The sequence below is a fragment of the Zootoca vivipara genome, chromosome 15 (genome assembly GCF_963506605.1).
Source record: "Zootoca vivipara chromosome 15, rZooViv1.1, whole genome shotgun sequence".
Taxonomy (NCBI): domain Eukaryota; kingdom Metazoa; phylum Chordata; class Lepidosauria; order Squamata; family Lacertidae; genus Zootoca; species Zootoca vivipara.
The window spans coordinates 30,068,152-30,087,592 of NC_083290.1; the positions used below are offsets into that span (position 1 = coordinate 30,068,152).

Sequence of the window (19,441 nt, forward strand, 5' to 3'; positions counted from 1 at the left end):
ATACCAGTTTTCCAGGAGCAGATAAACAAACAGGCCTGTAATTTTCCAGATCCCTTCTGAATCCTTTTTTAAAAGTTGGTGCTACATTGACAGCTTACCAGTCCTAAGGTAGGAAAGCTCATCTTAGGAACAAGCTATGTATTGTTTCTCAATTTGAACAATTAATACAACATAAAGTTACAATTTTGTCACAGAGATCTTTATTAAGAAAGAAACAAAACTTATTACAAAGTTTTTCAGGGTGCTTAATTTGCATAGTTTATTCTGGACCAGGCATCTGCAAGCTGTGGCCCTCCAGATGTTTTGGCCTACAACTCCCATGATCCCTAGCTAAGAGGACCAGTGGTCAGGGATGATGGGAATTGTAGTCCAAAACATCTGGAGGGCCGAAGTTTGGGGATGCCTGTTCTGGACCATAACCCGATGGAACATTGTTTTTATATTATCCTTGGAGCTTGAAAGGTGGGGAATAGCATCCCCAGCTTGCCTTGGGGAGAGGAATTGCAGGCTGAGCCCTCCTTTGTCCTTAGTGACATACTTTCTCCCTGGGGGAAGCCTCCAGCTGGGGCTCTTCACTTGGGCCGCTCAGTTTCTTTATCACTTCGGAGAGCATCTGATTGCAGAGGGCTGCATATGGATTCATCAGGACCAGCTGACGACGGGCAAAGGCACTGCCCAATCTGGCCGCTTGCTCAAAGTCCCTCTGGGCTTCTTGCTCATGGCCTTGCAAGCGCTGGATCAGCCCCCGCTGCACAAAAGCCTGGCAGGCTACACGGCCAACGCCCCTGCTAAGCTGCAGTGCCGTACCCAGGTCCTCCAGCGCACCTGACAGGTAGAGAAGAAATATACATGCAAATGATGGAGGGGAATGCCATGGAACCTGACTTCATAGCAGAGATATTGCAGAAGGGGAAGCGGCAGCAGCTGTGCCCACACAGTGGCCCCATCTTCAGCATGGACAGAGTTGAAATGGAAAGCAATTGTTTTATTAGGATTGGGGATTGTTTTCAGTGGTTTGGGTTCCACTTTAGGTAGCAGATACTTAGCTCAGAGCTTTGACTCTCAGGGACCTTGTAGGGCTGGCTGTGGCATGGGGAGATGCCCTGGTAGGTGGGTTCCCAAGCAAGCAGCAGCACCAATATTGAGCCCAGAGAACAGCTGATGGGAAGGTCTCTGAAAAGCCCTTGAAGAGGACAAGGGACGTGGTGTTCACTGTCCAGGGGGTTTGCTCAGCCCTCCTTTTGCTAGGCTCAGAAGCTACATAGCAGACATGGTGCCTGTCCCAGGCAGAGGGTCCCTGTCCTCTGTGTCAATGCAGAAACAGCACTGCCTTGCTCACTTACTTGCTGTGTTGCCCTTGAGGCGGAAGGCCTGGGCCCGGTTGTTGTAGGCTGCGGCTCGCTCAGGGAGCAGCTGAATGGCCCGCTCAAATCTCTCCAAGGCCTTCTGCAGGTCTCCAGCTTCAGCAGCTTCAATGCCCTGGATCTCTAGCTGAGTGGCTTGCTCCAGGAGCTCTGGGTCAAAGCTTGCTTCTGTCTCATTATGAAGAGAAGCACAGTTTTGTTAATAGCTCTGGGTCAAGAGTGGGGGGACAGAAGACAGCTGCACTATATAGGTATGCACCCCCCCCCCCATTCTACAGCCACTGGAACTTACAGTGGCCTCCAATCCAGTGCTAATTACGTACATGGCTGACTACATCACAACTGCTAAAATGCAGCAGCTCAAGAGAGCCCAGAAATTTCTCAGGGACAAGGGGACAGAAAGTCTGTGGGGAAAAGCCCACCCACCTTCTCCAGGGCAAAGTGCAATGAATCATGGTCAGGTGACGATCAGAGGTCAGACTGCACCACCTACTGCAGACCAGGGGAGCCAACTTGAATAAAATATTTGGGGAGCAGGTATAAACCCCAACCCACCATAATTGATCACAAGACATGGTGCACACACACAATTTGAATGGCAATGCCCAGATCCCTCAAATATTTTTGGGGGGTGTCGAAGTGACCTCTGCCCCTAGGAGTTGGCTCCTACGCTGCTGATAGTGAGCGAGAGGCCCTCTCTTCCAGCGCCATGATATGAGAGCCTTGTAAAGGCCTCCTTAATGAAAAACAGAGGGATTTGCTGCTGCTCCAATTACACAGAGATGGGTAGGTGGGGCTTTCCTCTTTGCAGCCCCCCACCATCCTTGAACCTGCACTTCTTGGCAGCCTGAAGCTGCTCTGATGCCTCCGGGAGCTCAGGGTAGAGACCAACAATGCCTCCAGGAAAGTCCCTCTCCCCTGCCCCATCTCATGCAGAAGCCAAACTCACCTTCTCCATTGAGGGTCTCCTGCTCCTCCAGCTCAGCAGAGATGTCGCCAAAAGGGGCATTGGGGTGGAATATGCTTTGCAAAACTGCCCTGTCGTGTGCTGTAGCCATGTCGGCTGGATGAGAAGATCTTGAGTGAGCTAGGGAGAGCAAGTGGGGTTGTGAGAGAGGGGCTGGCTTACCAGGCGGCCAATAGCAATGGGGGAGGAGATGGGGCAATGCCCTGCTGCGTCTAAGTCAGTGCTCTTGCTAGAGCTGAAACAGGGAAGTTTTTTGACCCCCAAGCAAACTCCCAGGGCTGGGGGAGGAGCAAGAAGTGCAGGAACTAACACAGTGCAGGAATAACAGAAAAGGGAGGGGGCGCACATACACCTCCAGCCAGCCCAGATGCTCTGTCCCAGAGTTCTTAGCATGACCGGTCGAGCAACAGGGCTGGAGAAAGGTCCACCCTGCCGCTTTCCCTGCTGCAGTAAAGCCCAAATTTTCCTAACAGGCTTTTGGGGATTTCTGTAGCTAATCCGGATTACATTTGCTACTGTTTTGAGTCTCATGTTTTACTATGCTGTGTTACGGAGCAGTTTAAACCACGAATCTGCTAGACTTTAAGGGCTAGGATGCAGTGCAACTGCCCTCCACAGCAGAGGGGAGCCCATGCTGCTGGAAATCTGCTGCTACTGCCAGAAGTTCATCTGTCCGCTAATGGGTAGCTTGGCGGATGAAGGTCAGGCCTGCCACTGATCTGCCTGGCAAAAAAGGGGCATGTTAGAGGGAGGCCAGCTGGCTGCCATATATATATATGTAACCCCTGCTCAAGACTGCAACTACGCCTGGATGCTATGCCTGCCAAAGGGGCAGTGCACAGGGACCCCACTCACCGGCTATCTTTATGGTGGCATGAGAGCGCTCTCCAGATGTGGTGGAACCATGCAGGCGATCAGTGTTTGGCAGGATATAAACCACACCTGTGCCAGCCACAATTATTGTTTCTCTTGTGCAGTGACACTATGCCAGCTGCACTTCTTTTGCGGGGACTTTTTGAGCTTGGGATGCATTCCTTGAAATGCTACTATTGCCATGCACAAGGCCAGGTAAAAGACAGAGCAGTCTCAATGCATTGGATGAGACAGTTGTGTCAGGAGGCAGGGCTTGGATTTGCAAGATGCCAAGGGAGGCGGATGGCGCTGTGGTCTAAAGAGCCTAGGGCTTGCTGATCGGAACGTTGGCAGTTCAAATCCCCGCGACAGCTTCGGTCCCAGCTCCTGTTCACCTAGCAGTTCAAAAACACATCAAGTGCAAGTACATAAATAGGTACCGCTCCAGCGGGAAGGTAAACAGCGTTTCCGTGCACTGCTCTGGTTCGCCAGAAGCGGCTTAGTCATGCTGGTCACATAACCAGGAAGCTGTCTGCAGACAAACGCCGGCTCCCTCGGCCTATAGAGAGGAGCACGCAACCCCAGTGTCGTCTGCAACTGGACCCAACGGTCAGGGGTACCTTTACCTTTATGGGAGTTTTGGGGACAAGCTGGACCAATGCAAAAGGGATGGGCTCCACCTGAACCAGTTTGCTGGCACCTAAAATGAAAAGGGTGGCAGAGCAGCTTTTAAACTCCTAGTCAATGATGGCTGTGTACTACTTCCAGTATCAGTAGCAGCCTGCCTCTGCACATCAGTTTCTGTGTACCAATGGTAGGGATACCCTTTACACTTGGGTCTTCACTGTGGGCTTCCCTTTGGGGCATCTGCTCAGCCTCTGTGAGAAGGGGATGCTGGACTATATGGGCTTTTATTTGGATTCAGCAGGATTGTTTTTATGAGGTATCTCTTTCCCCACAAGGTTTCCCTTTTGCTTCTGGACAAGGAAGTGTGCAAGACTGTTGCAAGCACATTCACCTTACAGAATATCAGATATACAGTCATCCTCCGAAGTCAAACGGAATCTGTTCTGGAAGTCCATTCAACTTCCATAACATTTGGGAACCAAGGCACAGTTTCCGATTGGCTGCAGGAAGCTCCTACAGCCAATCGGAAGCCGTGACGGATGTTCGGGTTCAAAAGAACGTTTGCAAACCGGAACAATCATGTCCAGGTTTGCAGTGTTTGGGAGCCAAAATGTTCATCTCGAAAGGTGTTCAACTTCTGAGATATGACTGTATTGCAACAAGGAAAGAAGTCCAAGAGGTGAAGTAAATGGTCTTACCTTGTGTTTGTGTGGTGCAGCCTAGAAGAGGTGGGTTCCTTTTTTATTGTTTCTTGAGAGCTATATACAAACTAGCCCTCCTCCCCTGCTGAAAACCTCCACAGCCTTGATCAATAAATGAAAACACCATCCTCTGAAGCAATAAACTTGACATGTTTATTAATTAAACTATCACTTAAATAAAAAAGTGCATAGAAAATAAACATGTTTAAAAACTCCTTTTTTTGTACAACTATATACACTTGTTTTTACATTCAGTCTTTCATGGAACTTTTCAGTCATTTCTTGAACTACTGAAAGTACTTCCTTCATCCCTGTGACGATGACAGGGAATTAACACTGATGCAGCACGAGAGACGCGTTTCCTCTTTTTAAAGAAAACAAACAAACAAACAAAAACCCAAACAATCTGGAAGAACACAAGAAATAAAACGAAGAGAGAGATTGGTTTTACATGATAAGTTGCTTTTTTTCTGGAACAAAACCCTGTTTGCGTAGCTTTTGCACGGTTTGAGACAATTATTCACTACCTTGAGCTATTAAAAGACGGCTTACGTTGAATCAAAGGAACATCACGAGCACAGTTCTCGGCTGAGAGGCAAAGCTGCAGGACCTTGTTAAGGTACCAGGAAAGCAGATGATGCCATTTTGGTACCTCAACAATCAGAACCCAGGAGGAGGCAGCGAAGGCGGCAAGAAACAAGTTGTACAAGAACTGACTGTTAACACTGAAGGTCAGGAGAATTCATAGCCAAGCCCCCAACAGCTTCCTGGGGGTTTGCATGCAGGCAGACTGAGCCAGAGCATCCACCCTTCCACCCCCCCGGTCCCTTACCCAGCCCTCCTTGGAGGAGGGAGACGTCAACTGGCCCCGAAGCCTCTGGCTTGCTGGTTTTCCTGCCTTTTGAGCAACTGGAACACAACTCTTATCTATAGTGTTAAAGAGAATTCAAAGCCAGGCTTCAAGACATGGTGCAGTACGATATTTGTTCCTATATATACCATATTTATAGTTATAAAAACTTGCAGGTGTGGGAGGAGGAGATGGTGGAGGGGAGGAGGATGGAGCAGCAATCTGGGTGAGAACGACATGATTCTGCACAAAGAACAAGAACCCGGTATTGCTTCGCAAGGGAGGACAATGAAGAGAAGATTATTATACCCCAGCCCTTTGCAGTGACCCGCTTTTCCTTTAAAAAAATAAACACCTTAAAGGTTTGACTCTTAGTATTCTCAGGTATCATGATCTTTGTCAGTCCTTAGAAATTATACATTCATATTGCCAGGAAGCCGCATGGAGCTCCTCTCCTTGCTCCACGGATCAGAGCCAACACAACTGGCCAAGACCCCAACCCTTCCTTCTCTCTGTTCCTGCCGGCCTCCCCATGGAGCCCAGGCACAGTGGCATGCATGCATGCCTTCTTCCCTTGGGTTACTGGCCATAGTGGCTGCCTGCTGCTGAGCTCAGTCAGAACAGGGTTTAGCAGCAGCAACAGCAGCAGCAAATGTCAGTGAGCTTGGACTCTAGTCCAACTCTGCCCTGAGCCACATGCTCGTGCTCCTCCTCCTCGCTTGGAACTTCCTTGTGGAAGAGAGGAAGAAGCAAGGGACGGAACTCTCTTCTGGCCTGGCAGCTACTGGCCCAGGGCTTTGGTAGCAGCAGGGGACACACAAATTATGTTCCTATTTGACCCCACAGGATATGGCAGCCTGGAACAGGAAAGCTGGAGGGCTACTCGATTCCCCAAAAGCTCTGCCACATTCACCACAGGCAGCCCAAACTTAGGTTTTACCACCCCCCCTCCAAAAAGGAGAAATGGACACATGCCCTGTACCACTCCAGCTGGAGCGGAAGGCTTAGTAAGTGCTGGTCTGTCCTCCCCAGGCAACTAGTAGCTGGGCTGCAGGAGAGGCAAGATCTTCATAGGGAATGTGCTTGTTGGCCCAAAAGAAGCCTGGCTGCTGCTGCGGCTTTACTAGACAACCATAGGAAGGTTTGCTTGCAGTTTCAGAGCCAAGGAAGTTTAATCTGGAGGCATGAGATGCAGCAGACCAGAAATGTTGGGTTACTGAGGTGTGGCATGGTGGGATTTTAGCCTCTTCCCAAGAGAGAGGAAGGTCAGGGGTCCCCTCTAGCTGTAGTCCCACCCCCATGTTAAAACCTAGCATCAATGCTGGGTTCAAAACACCTCTTGCAGATGTGTGTATCTTCTCTCCCACAATGTGTGATTCGAGGTCCAGCCGAAGCTTCCAGAAAACTGAAAAGGTTCTTCCCACTGCCCCCACTGCTCTCTAGAGGAAGGTTCAGACTGCAGGCCTGGCCAGCAACCTCCTAAAGCCCATCCTATTAAAATAATAAGGTCATTAAAAACTGATTCTTTTAAATTAGGATGACAACCACAATTGAAAAAATAGTTCATAAGTGCTCTTCGCTATGAAGTGCTTCTCATAGAAAAATATACAAAATATATTTACATTTACAAAACCTTAAATACTAAACTGTAAACAGAAGAACCAAGTAAAATCCAATGACATAATAATTCAAGAGGGTGCAACTGAAGGAGGCTGAAAGGAAGTTGTGCTACTTGTCTTTGCTTTGAAACGGGCACATGATCCCACTAGGGAGATCTGTCACCTTTTGGGTCCCCCAATCTTGGACCAGGGAACCCACAGCCTGCAGCTCGCTGGGAGCTTTGGCACTCCCTGCCTTTTCCTATGTCAGAGAGCAGCTGGTAGGGAAGGAAACGCTATCAGCTGCTGTAGGCTGGTGCTCAGAGAGGCGCCAGGCCCACTGCCGGGGGGGGGGTCAGTTTCCTCTAGAGTCCCAACTGGAGGGGAGATGCAGGGCAGGGAGAGGGCTCTAGGGACTGAATGCCTGGCAGGACAGCCTCCTTCCTAGCGCAGGGAGTCCTCCTCAGCTTTCACTTCTAACCTAACCTCACCCAAAGTGCATGGAAGCCCTCAGTCCTCATTGCTTGCCTGCTCAAACACTGATGAGCTATTCCTCGACAAGTCATGGGAATTTCAGGGAACAGCCAGCCAGAGGCAAGACACAAGGGCAGCTCACTGAGACCTGTAGGCCATGTCTCCAAGTATGAGGAGGAAAGGGCCCACCAAAGTGTGCGGGAAGGGAAGCCCCACCTCTCAAGGCAGTCCTTGGCTGCTGCAGCAGCCCAACACTTCAGCAGTTTTCCTTGCGAGACGGGACAACAAAGTCCATCTTCTGGGCAGGACCTTTCACAAAGCCAAGGAGGCAGCAAACAATACCAGACCTCAGCCACCTGCTGCATGGCTTGACCCACTTGCCATGGGAGGGCCACCCCACCCTCCCCACCTTCCACACGCCTGAGACTGGCAGAGCCCAACCCCTACGACAGCCAGGTCAGGTCAGCGTTCAGTTGAGGAACCGGCGGCATTTCTTGGCACCGCAATTGCAGGGCAGCTTGTTGCTGGCGTCTTCGATAGGGAACTTGTAGTCGTAGGTCAGCTCCTCGCCGCGGTAGATCTTGCGCATGGCAAATATGACTATGTGCTTCTGCCCATCAATGTTGATGACTCGGGAGTAGCAGTTGGGCTCACAGGAGTGGTTGATGAAGCGGGCTGCATTCCCGTGCATGGTGGCGTCCACCACCTCAGAGTCATCAATGCGGAACATGTAGCAGCCGATGCCCTGGGCCAGGAGAGGAGGGGGCAGGGAAAGAGGATGGGCTGGTTTCAGATCTCAAGGCATCACCACAGCTAACCCTTCAGACAAGATCAGCTGCAACATAAAAGCCAACTCATGCCTGTTCAACACGCCTTTTAAAAGGTTCCCAAAGGACGTGGCTCACACATGCCAGGGAGACTGACTGATGGGTGTCTGTATTGATTTGAGTCTGTGGAGTTTCTGTGAATTGTTATAGGTCTTTATTATAATGTATTCTTTATTTATGACTTATGCATTACAGGGGGCTGGACTAGAGGACCCTCCCAACTCTACAATTCTATTACTTTTTTGTGCTGCAAGCATCAGAAAACTTCACTAATAATAATAACACAACTGGAGGCCTCATTCCAATCAAGTTTTACAGAGCTGGCAACCTGATGGCTTTCCTGTCCAAACAGGGAAAGGCTGAGCCTTTCCCCAAACCTGAGCCCAATAAGGCTCAAGGAGCCCCAAACCAGTTTTCTGAATAGGGAAGGCGGGAGCAGATCCAGCTCCAGATCCTTGCATGAGGATTTGCTACACACTGGCAAAATCTGGGATGGAGAGGCATACCTTCTATGATGTGTGTGTGTGTGTGTGTGTGTGTGTGTGGGGATGCATGGCAAGAGCCCCACAACCCTTCCACCCTCTCCGCTCCAGCAATTGCCAGATCTTGCAGCAACCCCTGCCTGCACCTGAGAAGGACCTGACTACCAGCTCCTAGGAAAATCAGGTACCAATCCTGTCACCTCAAGAGGGCTCCTAGGACAAAATGTCCTCTCCTGATGGGAGAATAAGGGCTACTGTGAGAACTAGCTGCTTTCTGAACCATTTTCTGGCTGACTGGATGCTTCCCTGTTTTCCTGAAGGCAATAGCAACAGAACCTCTCTCCTCAGCAACCCAAAAAAGGATTACAGGGCAGGAAGGAGGGGTTGCCCACCCACTAAGGGGTAAATTCAACCTAATTTACATAATCCTGCCTAGTGAAGCAAGTGGGAGGGACAACCCATCCGAGGACCCCCTTCCCTTCTGCAGGAAAACCAACCTCTTCCTGTGCAGCCACCACTTCTCATCCCTCTTTTGCTTCCAAGCCTTAAGTGCTGGCACTTGCCTTACATAAGGAGGAACTGCTCAAGTGCTGACAGGGTGACCCGTGCACTGTGCATTCCGACCAGAGAACCCGGGGCCTGCTTTTCCCAGTGCTTTACTGAAGGCCTAGGCAGCCCTTGTCTTCGCTCAGGAGAACCTCAGAGCCCCTGTGGCCAGCACTCGTGACCAGCTGGGTTTCAGCAGTGCCTCCGCTGTTGCTAAGGCTTACCTTGCTGTCATAGTACTTCTCACGCTTGTCAGTTAAGATGGAACGGATCACGTTGCCGGCATACTCGATCACCATCTCTCCTGCATCGATGTTTCTTTTGCAGAACAGGCCCCGGCCGTGGATAGGAGACCTGCCAAGGAGGAACACACAGCGCAGCAACGGTGTCAGGTGCTGCAACCACAGAGGTAGCAAGCCTCACCCTGAATGTGGAGGCAGGCAGGCAACCCAGCTAGGAGCAGATCTGTCCACATGACCTAGGAGAGTCGTTCCAGGCACTTTCTCATTGCTGTTCTGCTAAGCCCTACTGGCTTAGGTTGTTCTACCGTCCCCATCGCTTATCCTGCTGAGGTGGCTTCCACCTACCAACCCACCCACCTACCTGTAGACACCAACCGCCTCCTTGGAGGTTTTCTTCAAGTGTCGGAACCGCATGGGCATGGGAAGATCCATGCTGGTTGCCCTCCTGAAGAGAGGAGGAAAGAGACTGCTTGTGAGAGTTCAAACCAATGGGGCCTTTGAGCGGCCAAGCTCCACCTTGCTCCGCAAGCCACTTTGCAGAGCCAACTGCTGAGAGGCTGGCTTTTTAAAAAAATCATTTTTATTAATTTTCCAAGAAAAACTGCCAATTAACATATCCATAATCATAATCCAATTAAAACAATAAACTAAAAAAAAACCCAACCCAAATTACAGTCCAAATTATTATTATTTTTTCTGGGCTTCCCATAGTCTGGACTTCTTGAAGTATATCTCCAATATCTTCATTCCTGCCTTCTTCTGTTGTTCTCATATTTTCCACATTCCGATCTTATCGCTTTAAAGTTCTCAATCCCTGCTATGCAATTCTCAATCATGTCAGAAATCATATAACCTTTCATCCATCGAATATAGCTTTATTTGTAAATATGTATTTTTCCAACTGTCTATTTGCCAGTGCAGCTTTTCCTGACTTCATTCCAATCTTCCAATCCGGGCTGTTGTCCAAGTCTATCATTTAGAGTTTAATGACGCCACTCCCATGTTGTTAAGTTATTCCAATTCGGGCTGTTGTCCAAGCCTGTCGCTTGAAAATTGTTAGGCATGCTGTTTGCAATATCGCAATGTAAATGAACTGTATTCCACAGATATAAGTCATTTGGCGATCAATCAGCTTTCGGAGACCACACAACCCCCCCTTCTGGGCCCTAGAAGGGGGGCTGCTAGACATCCATTTAGCCTTCTCTCTTGCTCATAATGAAATTCTGCAAACAGATGCACTGTATGTTATCCCAAATTATTGTCTCAAGTCACTACAAAGTCAGCCAGCAAGCATCTCCCACTTCCCTAGAAAAAGGAAGGAACTCTCATTTTTCTGTGCTGCGTCATATTAACAAGCGCCATCTTGTTTCTTCTTTTATCTTTATCAAGTCTTTCAAGTCTAAGTAAAGCTGCGCAATTGAATACTTAATTATATATAGAAGTCCATCTGTACTTTTTTTAAAAAAAGAATTCTTAATGAGGCTTGGCATAGAAAAACAATTCTGTATTGAGAAAAAAAAAAGAACGTACCAATCACCTCCGTAATCCAAACAGCATGATGAGAATCTCTTTGAAGTCTGAGCTTAAACACCAGGGACTGTGCAATTCTACAGTTTTTTTTCTCAATCTTCTTCAGTCCAGACGATGTTTGTTTATTGTCCAAATCTAATTATTTTATCAAACAGATATTTCCGGCTATGAGAGTGGCTTCGGAGAGTGGCAGCCGTGTCATGCTCTGGGACCCAGTGTCCTGCCGCTTGCACCTTGATGCAAGCTGACAATCTTGGACAATCTGCGTGTCTACGAGACAGTCCTCCTCCACCCTGGGGAGTCTGCCAGGGCTAATTAGCCCCGTATCAACCCTGAATTACCGGCACGGCTGAGGTCTGATCGTATGGGAGTCAGTCATTTCTCACCGCCGGAAACAGGAAGCCCTGCTGAGAGGCTGGCTTATGGGGCAGCTGCAGGAGGCAAAATCCGCACCCCTTCCCCGTTCTTTAGCTTCCCACCACTGCCGACGAGATCAAAAAGGAGCAGTCTTCTATCCCTCCCCACCAACTCGCCTCCGCACCCGCTATGTACCGGGCAGACTTCAGCTGCACCTCCTCTTCCTCCTCATCGTTGGGGTTGTACTCTGGTGGTTGGCGGTGCTTAGAAGCCAGGAAGTTGAACATGTCGAAGGCAGACTTCCTGCAATGCAGATCCAAGAGGCGTTAGACTGGCTCTCAGGGTTAACAGGCTGCCTTACAAGCCACACAATGCTCCTCTCTCCTCCAGGACAATGCGACATTCCCAGACTGGCTGCCCACTAGGCTCTACACTGGCTCCCCATACTGTGTGGACAAACTTCAAAGTGTCTGGTCTGAGCTAAAGCCACAGCAGCCCCTTTGTAGGGCCTTCTGTGGGATTCTAGCAACCTTTTCCTCCCTCAGGGTAGAGATACTCTGGTCTTCCATCATGTGACCCTCCTTGTATTGGACAGTTAGGTCAGTTAACCCTCTCTTTCCTGGATTCCTCCTATATGCAAACTAGGGAGCACCTGGGCCCAAGTCTGTTCAATGATAACAAGCTATTCATGTGCCTCCCCCCCCCAACTGATATTTGAACAATAATTTATTTTCACTGTCTCTCTACAGAAAGCCTCACCCCCAAACCACTGAAGGATCTCTGATGCAGGTGCTTTGGTTTTATGAGAGCAGGGCCTGCCACTGACCTGAGGTGTACTTCAGCTCTGGCAGAGCCATGGGGGTTCACTGGGGGCTCCTTGGCCTCCTCTGGCTTATGGAACCGGAACTTGTAGTTGTGGCAGTGCTTTGCTCCAGACAGCTGTTCTATCAGGAACACAACAGCATCGTGCAGAATCCCCAGCATCCTCAATCCGCTCACACCTGGAATAAGGAGAGAGTAGGCAAGGAAGGCAGCTTGCTGGTAGAAGAGGCTGTCCAGCCCAGGCTGAGCCCAGTGGTTCCCTTCAGTCCTCTTTGTAAGAAGAAGCCTGGTGGTGGTGGCGGCGGCAACATGGCCCAGCCTTTAGGCAAGAAGCAGCTCAATAAACTTGATGGAGCAGCTCAAATGGGCCCAAATCTCCACGGCCAGGCACAGGCTTAAATGATGCAGAGGGTGTCCCAAAAGAAGCACAAACCCCATTCTTTGTCCTTAACTGTTTGTGCAACCAAAGTACTGTATCCTAAGAAAACAGGGCATCCTGTGAGACTCTTTCTAGTGTTTATGTAGCTCAAGGAAGCAGGCCCAGGTGGGAAAGTCCCTGCCTAGATCATGGCCTACAGGACAGCAGTGACATTCAAGGCACTTTCTTATTGCCTTCCTATCCATTCAAGGGGTTTGGAATTTCCAACCCAGCTGCTGCCTTTCTTACCTGTGAAGGATAGCTGCTTCAAACGGGCATTGGAACGAGCCTCCTGAACCTTGTCAGTCAGGGATTGCCAGGCCTCTGAGATAAAGATAAACAAGAAATGATTCAGTAGGAGGGAGGAGAGTCCCAGAAAAGCTTCTCTTTTGCTCCTTTTTAAACCGTAAAATTCACAATTGATGCCAGGTGGCTCTGCATTCCTGCAAACTTCACGCAGGGCTGTCCCCTGCAGCACTTGGAAAGGTGCAAAGCAGTCAAAGGTGACTTTTGTAAGATGAGCACAGCGAAAATGCATCTAACCCCAAAGCAGCTGCAGCAGATGTCAACTCCCCCACCTGCCCCCTTTCCCACCTTCAATACTTTCAGCACAGATCTGAAATCCATCATCGCTTGAGATCTCGAAAATCAGTCCTTTCTTGGGCTTCTTCTCAGCGAGGCTCTCCTTTCTCTTTCGCTCTTGCTGTAACCAGAACATGAGTGGGGAGCTGAAAGTGCTCTCCTCATCCTCAGAAGCTCTGGAGTCTGGAATGAAAACAGGATCTTATCTCCAGAGTCCTTGGCAAAGCCAGTCACCAAATAATGAACATTAAGAATGTAGGGAGAGGCTCTCATCAACTAAGAGAGCTGCCAAGGGCTCTCTCAAGCAGAGCTGTCATACAAGGAGAATCATAGGGCAAACTTACAATAGGGAGTAATAATAATAATTTTATTATTGATACCCTGCCCATCTGGCAGGGTTTCCCCAGCCACACTGGGCAGCTTCCAGCAAGGTATAAGAACATAATAAAACAAAAAATTATTTTGAAGATATATGTGCCTTTCCAAGTGGAACGTCTGTGAATTGGTGCTCAGTTTGTACTCGAGGTTGATGGTCAACATACCTGTGGGCTCTTGCTCACTTGCAGTGCTCTGTGCTGTCTGGGATTCTGGAACAGATGCCGTTTGCCTGTGGAGAGAAAAACAGCTGGAAACAATGCAAGAATCCACTCCTGTTTCAACAACGGAAGTCTTTTAGTAGTTTTGATTCCCCAGCAGATGCAAAAGGGAGAAGCTAAACAAAAACACTGTGAACTGTGAGTGTGCACTGGATGGAGAGGTCTGCTACTTATGTTTGGCTGAGTGGCAAGCGCTCCAAAAAATGGACCAAGCCACAGCACAGCATTGCCCATCCTTCTAAACTGTAGGGTAGGTGGAAAACTGGGACGTTCAATGCAAAGAACATCACTTGGAGCTTTCTGAGAGGGGTCTCCATGTTTTAGGCAAGTAGAGAAAACTTAAAGCCTCTGAGGTCAGCAGTAGAGTGACCCTACTGCAGGCTCTGGTTATCAATGTTTCACTGGAACTGCCCAAAACATATTAAGAAGTATGGTTGCTTCCTTGGGGCAGAACAATGTTTGTGCAGCCAGGCACATGCGTTCCTCTGCCTGCCAACATCCCTCCTGCACCGCAAGCATACATAAAACACAGCCACTATTGATGTGCCCACAACCTGAGAGACTGCCTTACCTGCCTGCCACTTTGGGTGGGGGCTGCTCTACACTTGCGGCCCCCTCCTCTTCTTCCTCAATGTGCATCTTCAGGGTAGGAATCCTGGAACAGACAAGATTATTCAGGGATACTACAATGACTGGTCACAAGCTAGGTAATGCTCCACTTGCAGCCAATGCAAGACTGACTTCTCTGGCTCTCCAAGAAGCAACATTTATTACAAGAGAAACTCCATTTTAAAAACGTATCTGTTGGGTTTTCTAAAGGAAGCTATCATAATAATATGGAGTCAAAGAGGTGATCTTGAGCTGCCACTGAGGCTGTCAAAGCTAATTTCTACCCCCCCCCTTTCCCACTTAGTACTGTCCCATCACACCCACTGCCGCAAATAAAGCAGATCAGTAGCATGAACAGCTAGCAGCTCAAGCAGCTTCTCCCTCTTTCCTTCAAAGAAAAGGCTCTCAAGCATCACAGCTCATATTCAGGAGCTGCATCAAATACATGACAGCTTCCTGGTTCAAATGTACATTGGCAGACAAGCAGACTGCCTGCTGGCTTCTGAATGAAGCTCGTTTTCCATCTAGGCTTTGTCACAGAAGTTTCTACAGCAGAAGTACTAAAGAAATAAAAAGGATGACGGGTTCAGAAGGGGCTGGGAAAACAGGGGGGAGACCAAAGAGCTCCCTCTCTTACCCTCCAGCCAAGTCCTGGGCTGCAGAGTTGGTGCCTTGCTGGGGAACGTGCTTCTCAGGGGAGCTGGACCAGAAGTGAGACATCTTGTGCTTCTTCCCAGACCCTTTGCTGACGCTGCTGTCTGATGAGGGCTGAGACCGTTTTACTTTGGCTTTGACCTTCATGGAGGAACTTCCAAGCAGCTGGTCAGAGGATGCGGAACTCGCGGGAGAAGTTGAGCTGGCACGCGTGGCGGATGAGGTCTTGTTTTGCTCCAGTGCTGCAGGGTTAGTGGTGTCCACCAACTGGGGAAAGCCTGAATGCGGAGGAGCTTGGGATGGCGCAAGGTCCACCTGAGGCGGGACGGCACCAGTTTTGCTGGCCAGGATCTGTGTCAGAGGCCCAGGCTGGTAAGATCCTTCGGGGTCAGTGGTTATGCCCATAGTCTGTGCAGAAGGCAAGACACAGATGCTGGATGCTGCCGTCCCCGCCACTGAGACTGTGGACTGAGCCGATGAGGCATCGCCTAGTGGTGAAAACATCCCGGAGCCAGATGGTGGCACTGTGCTGTGCTGCTCCGGAAGACCCAAGCTCTGTTGAGTGGCTTTGATTAAGAGGTTGCTGATGGAGCCCATGTCAGATACTCCTTGCAGCCCAGAGCTAGGTAGTGCAACGGACCCCCTCCCCAGCACATGTCCGCTGGGGACTGGTGTGCCCGTGGAAGGTGCTGATGACGTCGGCATTGACACTACATTCAGCATGGATCCAGCAGAGGCTAGGCCTGCCACTGGCCTGTTTGCAAGAAGACCGCTGTCTGGCCCAGCCACGCTAGGGGGTGTTCCAACTGCTGCTGCAGTTGCTCCCACCCCTTGGGGCAGCAGAGGGGTCTGCTCAAAGTACATTATCCCAGACTTTGAACGCTTGATGATATTGGGGACAGTTCTGTGGGATGCAGGGTTACTGGCAGTTCCCAAATCTAGGAGGCCTGGATGGCTGGGGAGCTGGTTTGGAGTGAAGTTTATCAACGTCATGTTGGGGACCATGTCAGACGGGGTGATGGCGGAAGGGGCGAGCTTTTTGTTCTTGCGCGATGGCAAGCGCGAAATTTGCCTTTTCTTGCTGAGGCCAGAGGGTGGCGTGGTGGCTGTGGACCCAATCTCGGCTCTCTGATTTGCTTCGGGGTCAGGCGGTTGCTGGACACCAATCAGAAGTCCTGAGGCAGGACTGCCAAGGGAGGATGGGAAGCTGCTTTGGGGGGCTGCAGAAAAGGAGTGCAAGTGTTGGTGATGGGGCATCGGCAGTAACCCTTTGCTGGTTGGTGGAAAGAGAGGCTGGGAGGAGGAAGGCAAGCTGGGGTTTACACCGGTCCCTAGTGCCAGCCCTGGGCCCAGGGGCCCAAGCACAGAAGCGCTGGCCTCCAACACGCCTTGCGCAGAACTGACAGAGGAGGTCAGCTGTATCTTTTGTGTGACACCATTGGGAAGAGTCTGAAGGACATACAATGGCTGCATGTTCTGGTTAACCACCAGGAGCTTTTCTGCAGCTGCCTTGAGGTGTAGGGGGGCTGTCTGCACAGCAGCATTGGAAATCTGAGATGGGCCAGGGTTCTCTGTGGAGTTTGGGCCATACTTAGGATTCTGAAGTGGGAGGGTTGGAGAAACTGGCACTTGGAGACCAGGTGTCCCACTATTTCTGGCCAAGTCTTGGCTGGCTGAACGGCCTGGTTCTCCTGGTCCACATGGGGGGCTGGCTATGTGCTCTGCTTCCATGTGATTTTGAATAAAGGGGTCAGGAGTCAGGTGTCCTTCAGGGCTTGGGTCCACTCGTGGGCTCAACAGAGCTGGCTCCCCTTCACTGGAGGCAGCTTTCTCTGTGACAGTCACCCTCTTCTCGGCAGACTCCGTAGAAGGCAAAGCTAAGAGTGATCTCTCCCCTGACGACGAGGAGGAAGAGGAGAGCGAGGACTCTGAAATGACAGCAAGCCTGCCATGATTTTGGCTGGGCACTGTCGGGCTCCGAGTGGTCAAGACAGAGAGATCAGAAGGCAGTTCCAGAGGCAGCTCAAACTGCTCCTCTGCTGAGATGGATGACGAAACACTGCTGTCAACAGGCTCTGTGGTTGGCAGCTGCTGAGAGAAGACCTCAAAGAGGCCCATATCCTTGCCCCGGTTGGTGGTGTCAAGGCCCAGCCCGTCTCCCAGCGTCAGGAGCTCGGAGGACGATGACTCAGGGCTCTCTCCAAGGGCTTGCATGGAGGGGGTGTTTTTCAGCACAAAGTCCATGATGTCAGACGGGAGAATGTTCCCGCAGTCGTCACTATTGTTATTGTCGGAGTCGGACTTGAGCAGCTCTGTGCTGAAGGTATCCAGCAGGGTCTTCTCCGAAGGGGTGCTGGCACGAGGGCGGCGGCTGGCCTCTAAAGAACTCAGCTGAGCTTCCAGAGGATCCTGGCTCTGGGTTTTTACACGGCAGTTCTCCATCTTGGGCTCGGCTGCTTTGTGGCCAGCTGAGCTCTTGGTGACTTGTGCTTTCTCCCCACTCTCTTCGCTCCGATCAAGTTTTAAGCTCTCTGTTCCATTTTCTTTTCCACTCCTTTTGGTCACTGGATTGACTTTCCTGGTTGTCACCGTGATGCTTGTGTCACTTTCTGTCCCGTCATCCACACCATCCAGCTGAGATATTTTGGGAAGGCTGCACTGTTCCTCCTCCCGGAACAAGTTGTGAGGAGAAGCAAGATGCTCTTCCGTGTTTGAGACCACTGTCCTGGTGAAGTTGTAGTAGTAAAGGTCATCCTCGTCCGACGTGCTGAGGTCATCGGCACCATCTACTTGTCCTTCAGCAGACCTCTTTCCCCGCTTCTTCCCAGTGGAGTTGCTGTAGAAGGGAATGTCTTCTTCCCCATAAGACCTCACGCCATACAATGGAGTCAGCCCAAAGAACATGTTGGATCTGGCCCGGGCGCTACGCCGGGGGTACCGCCGCTTGTAAGCCCCATCTTCCTGGGCTTTGGCTGCCTCCTGGAGCATCAAGTTGCTCTCCTGAACAGGAAGACTCTGATAGGCCTCGCTTGGAGCCTCGGGGACTGAAGCACAACTTGGGCTATCTTGAACCAGGGAGCCGTTTCCTGACCGTTCTGGAGTGGAAGAGGATTGTGCCAGGGAAGCTGGTTTGGTCTCCTTAGGCTGAGATTCTACATCAACCTCCCTCTGAATGTTCTTGGACTGGCTCTCACCTTCCATCTTGAGAGGAGTCAATGTGACTTTCACTGTGCGCTTCTGGGAAGCCTGCAGATCCTTGGAAGTGGCCACTTCGCCCTGGGAAGGAGCCTTGGAGGTCTTCTGGTTAAGCAGCTGTCTATCGGTGGCTTTCTCTGAAGCCACAACATTGTTACAGAGCTTCTGGTTCGCATGCTCAGGCGTCACAGCTTGATGAACGAATTCTGGCTCCACGCTGTCTTTGTTGCTAGGTGTGAGGAGGCTCGGATTTGTAAAGAGTTTATTGGAATGTCTCTCTTTGGCTCCCCTTTTCCCCTTCTGCTGCCGCTTATCTCTGCCTGCAGAAGGTGCTGGGTCACTTATGGAAGGAGGAGATCTGCTACTTGCCCCAGAAAGCTTAGAGATCTTCGTTTCTGGATCCTCGTAAGAGCAGTTTTCTGGCTTTACAAGATCCACCTGCTGCTCTTGCTCCTTCTTTGGGGGTCTCTGGTGTAAAGGTGGAAAGGCTACTGCCTCTTTGGAAGAAAACAGCCCAGAAGAGGGCTCCGGAAGCTTCCCTACTTTGCTGGTGTTTGGCTCGGTGCCAGAAGCACTCTGCACAGGAGTACTGGCCTTCAAATTACCCAGGGAAGAACTTGCGTCTTTTTGGCTCATCAGCTTGGTCTTCTCTGTCCCCGGAGGCCCCACTGCTTCTAATGACAGCGCTCCCTCCAAGGAAGTGCTTGTGCCTCCTCCACCTGTCCCTGCTGGCCTCTGACCACCACAGGGAGGGGCAGAGCTACTCTGGGTGGCAATGCGTCCAGCTGCTGGGCCCGAAGAACGCTCTGCAAGCTTTGTGCTCAAGTCATGCTCTGGCAAGGGAGACAGGCTGGGTGCTGAAGAGATGCTGTGCCTGGAGGAGTGAGTGGCCCCAGCTCTGCTGGAAGGCATCATCCAGGACCTCAGCTGTGGAGGGGGCAGAGGAGAGGAGGCGCTGTGTCGTCTGGAGCCAATGCTTCGAAGTCCAGATGACAGCAAGGGGTCTCCCACAGTCACGATCTCGTGTGTAATGTGGGTGGGGCTCCCTGGGAAAAGATAGAAGGTGGGGAGGAATATTAGAACTGTGTTTGAGGTCATCTGCTGAATGCAAATATCTGGATCTATGCAGACAAGCCCAAACCCCCAGA

At 50.6% G+C, this 19,441-nt stretch overlaps 2 protein-coding genes across 5 annotated transcripts in view; both read right to left on the reverse strand.

Annotated features, from left to right (window-relative positions):
* Positions 1–193: 193 nt before the first annotated feature.
* On the reverse strand, positions 194–4,493 carry TTC36 (tetratricopeptide repeat domain 36). Its single transcript, XM_035139499.2, has 3 exons — positions 2,314–4,493; positions 1,344–1,532; positions 194–825 (listed from the first exon to the last, which is right to left on the reverse strand). Exons 1-3 carry the CDS (start codon positions 2,420–2,422, stop codon positions 527–529), a joined length of 597 nt encoding a protein of 198 aa, XP_034995390.1. The 5' UTR covers positions 2,423–4,493; the 3' UTR covers positions 194–526.
* Positions 4,494–4,639: 146 nt separating this feature from the next.
* The window catches only part of KMT2A (lysine methyltransferase 2A), a 50,738-nt gene continuing 35,936 nt past the window's right edge, over positions 4,640–19,441 (reverse strand). For all 4 annotated transcript variants that reach the window (XM_060268351.1, XM_060268350.1, XM_060268349.1 and 1 more), the window contains exons 27-36: positions 15,082–19,339; positions 14,407–14,490; positions 13,782–13,846; positions 13,252–13,422; positions 12,907–12,981; positions 12,244–12,418; positions 11,613–11,720; positions 9,892–9,975; positions 9,513–9,642; positions 4,640–8,178 (exon numbers count right to left, since the gene is read on the reverse strand). In XM_060268351.1, the coding sequence (XP_060124334.1) occupies positions 7,903–8,178; positions 9,513–9,642; positions 9,892–9,975; positions 11,613–11,720; positions 12,244–12,418; positions 12,907–12,981; positions 13,252–13,422; positions 13,782–13,846; positions 14,407–14,490; positions 15,082–19,339 (5,426 nt within the window). In that variant the 3' untranslated portion in view covers positions 4,640–7,902. The remainder of the gene's footprint in view (positions 8,179–9,512; positions 9,643–9,891; positions 9,976–11,612; positions 11,721–12,243; positions 12,419–12,906; positions 12,982–13,251; positions 13,423–13,781; positions 13,847–14,406; positions 14,491–15,081; positions 19,340–19,441) is intronic.

What these genes read in the sequence shown, in the direction of transcription:
- TTC36 (XM_035139499.2), bottom strand. Translation starts at nt 2,422, where the DNA reads ATGGCTACAGCACACGACAGGGCAGTTTTGCAAAGCATATTCCACCCC. An exon ending in GGAGACCCTCAATGGAGAAG is followed by an intron (nt 1,533 to 2,313) that starts GTGAGTTTGGCT and finishes ATAATGAGACAG; the next exon opens with AAGCAAGCTTTGACCCAGAG. An exon ending in CCTCAAGGGCAACACAGCAA is followed by an intron (nt 826 to 1,343) that starts GTAAGTGAGCAA and finishes TCTACCTGTCAG; the next exon opens with GTGCGCTGGAGGACCTGGGT.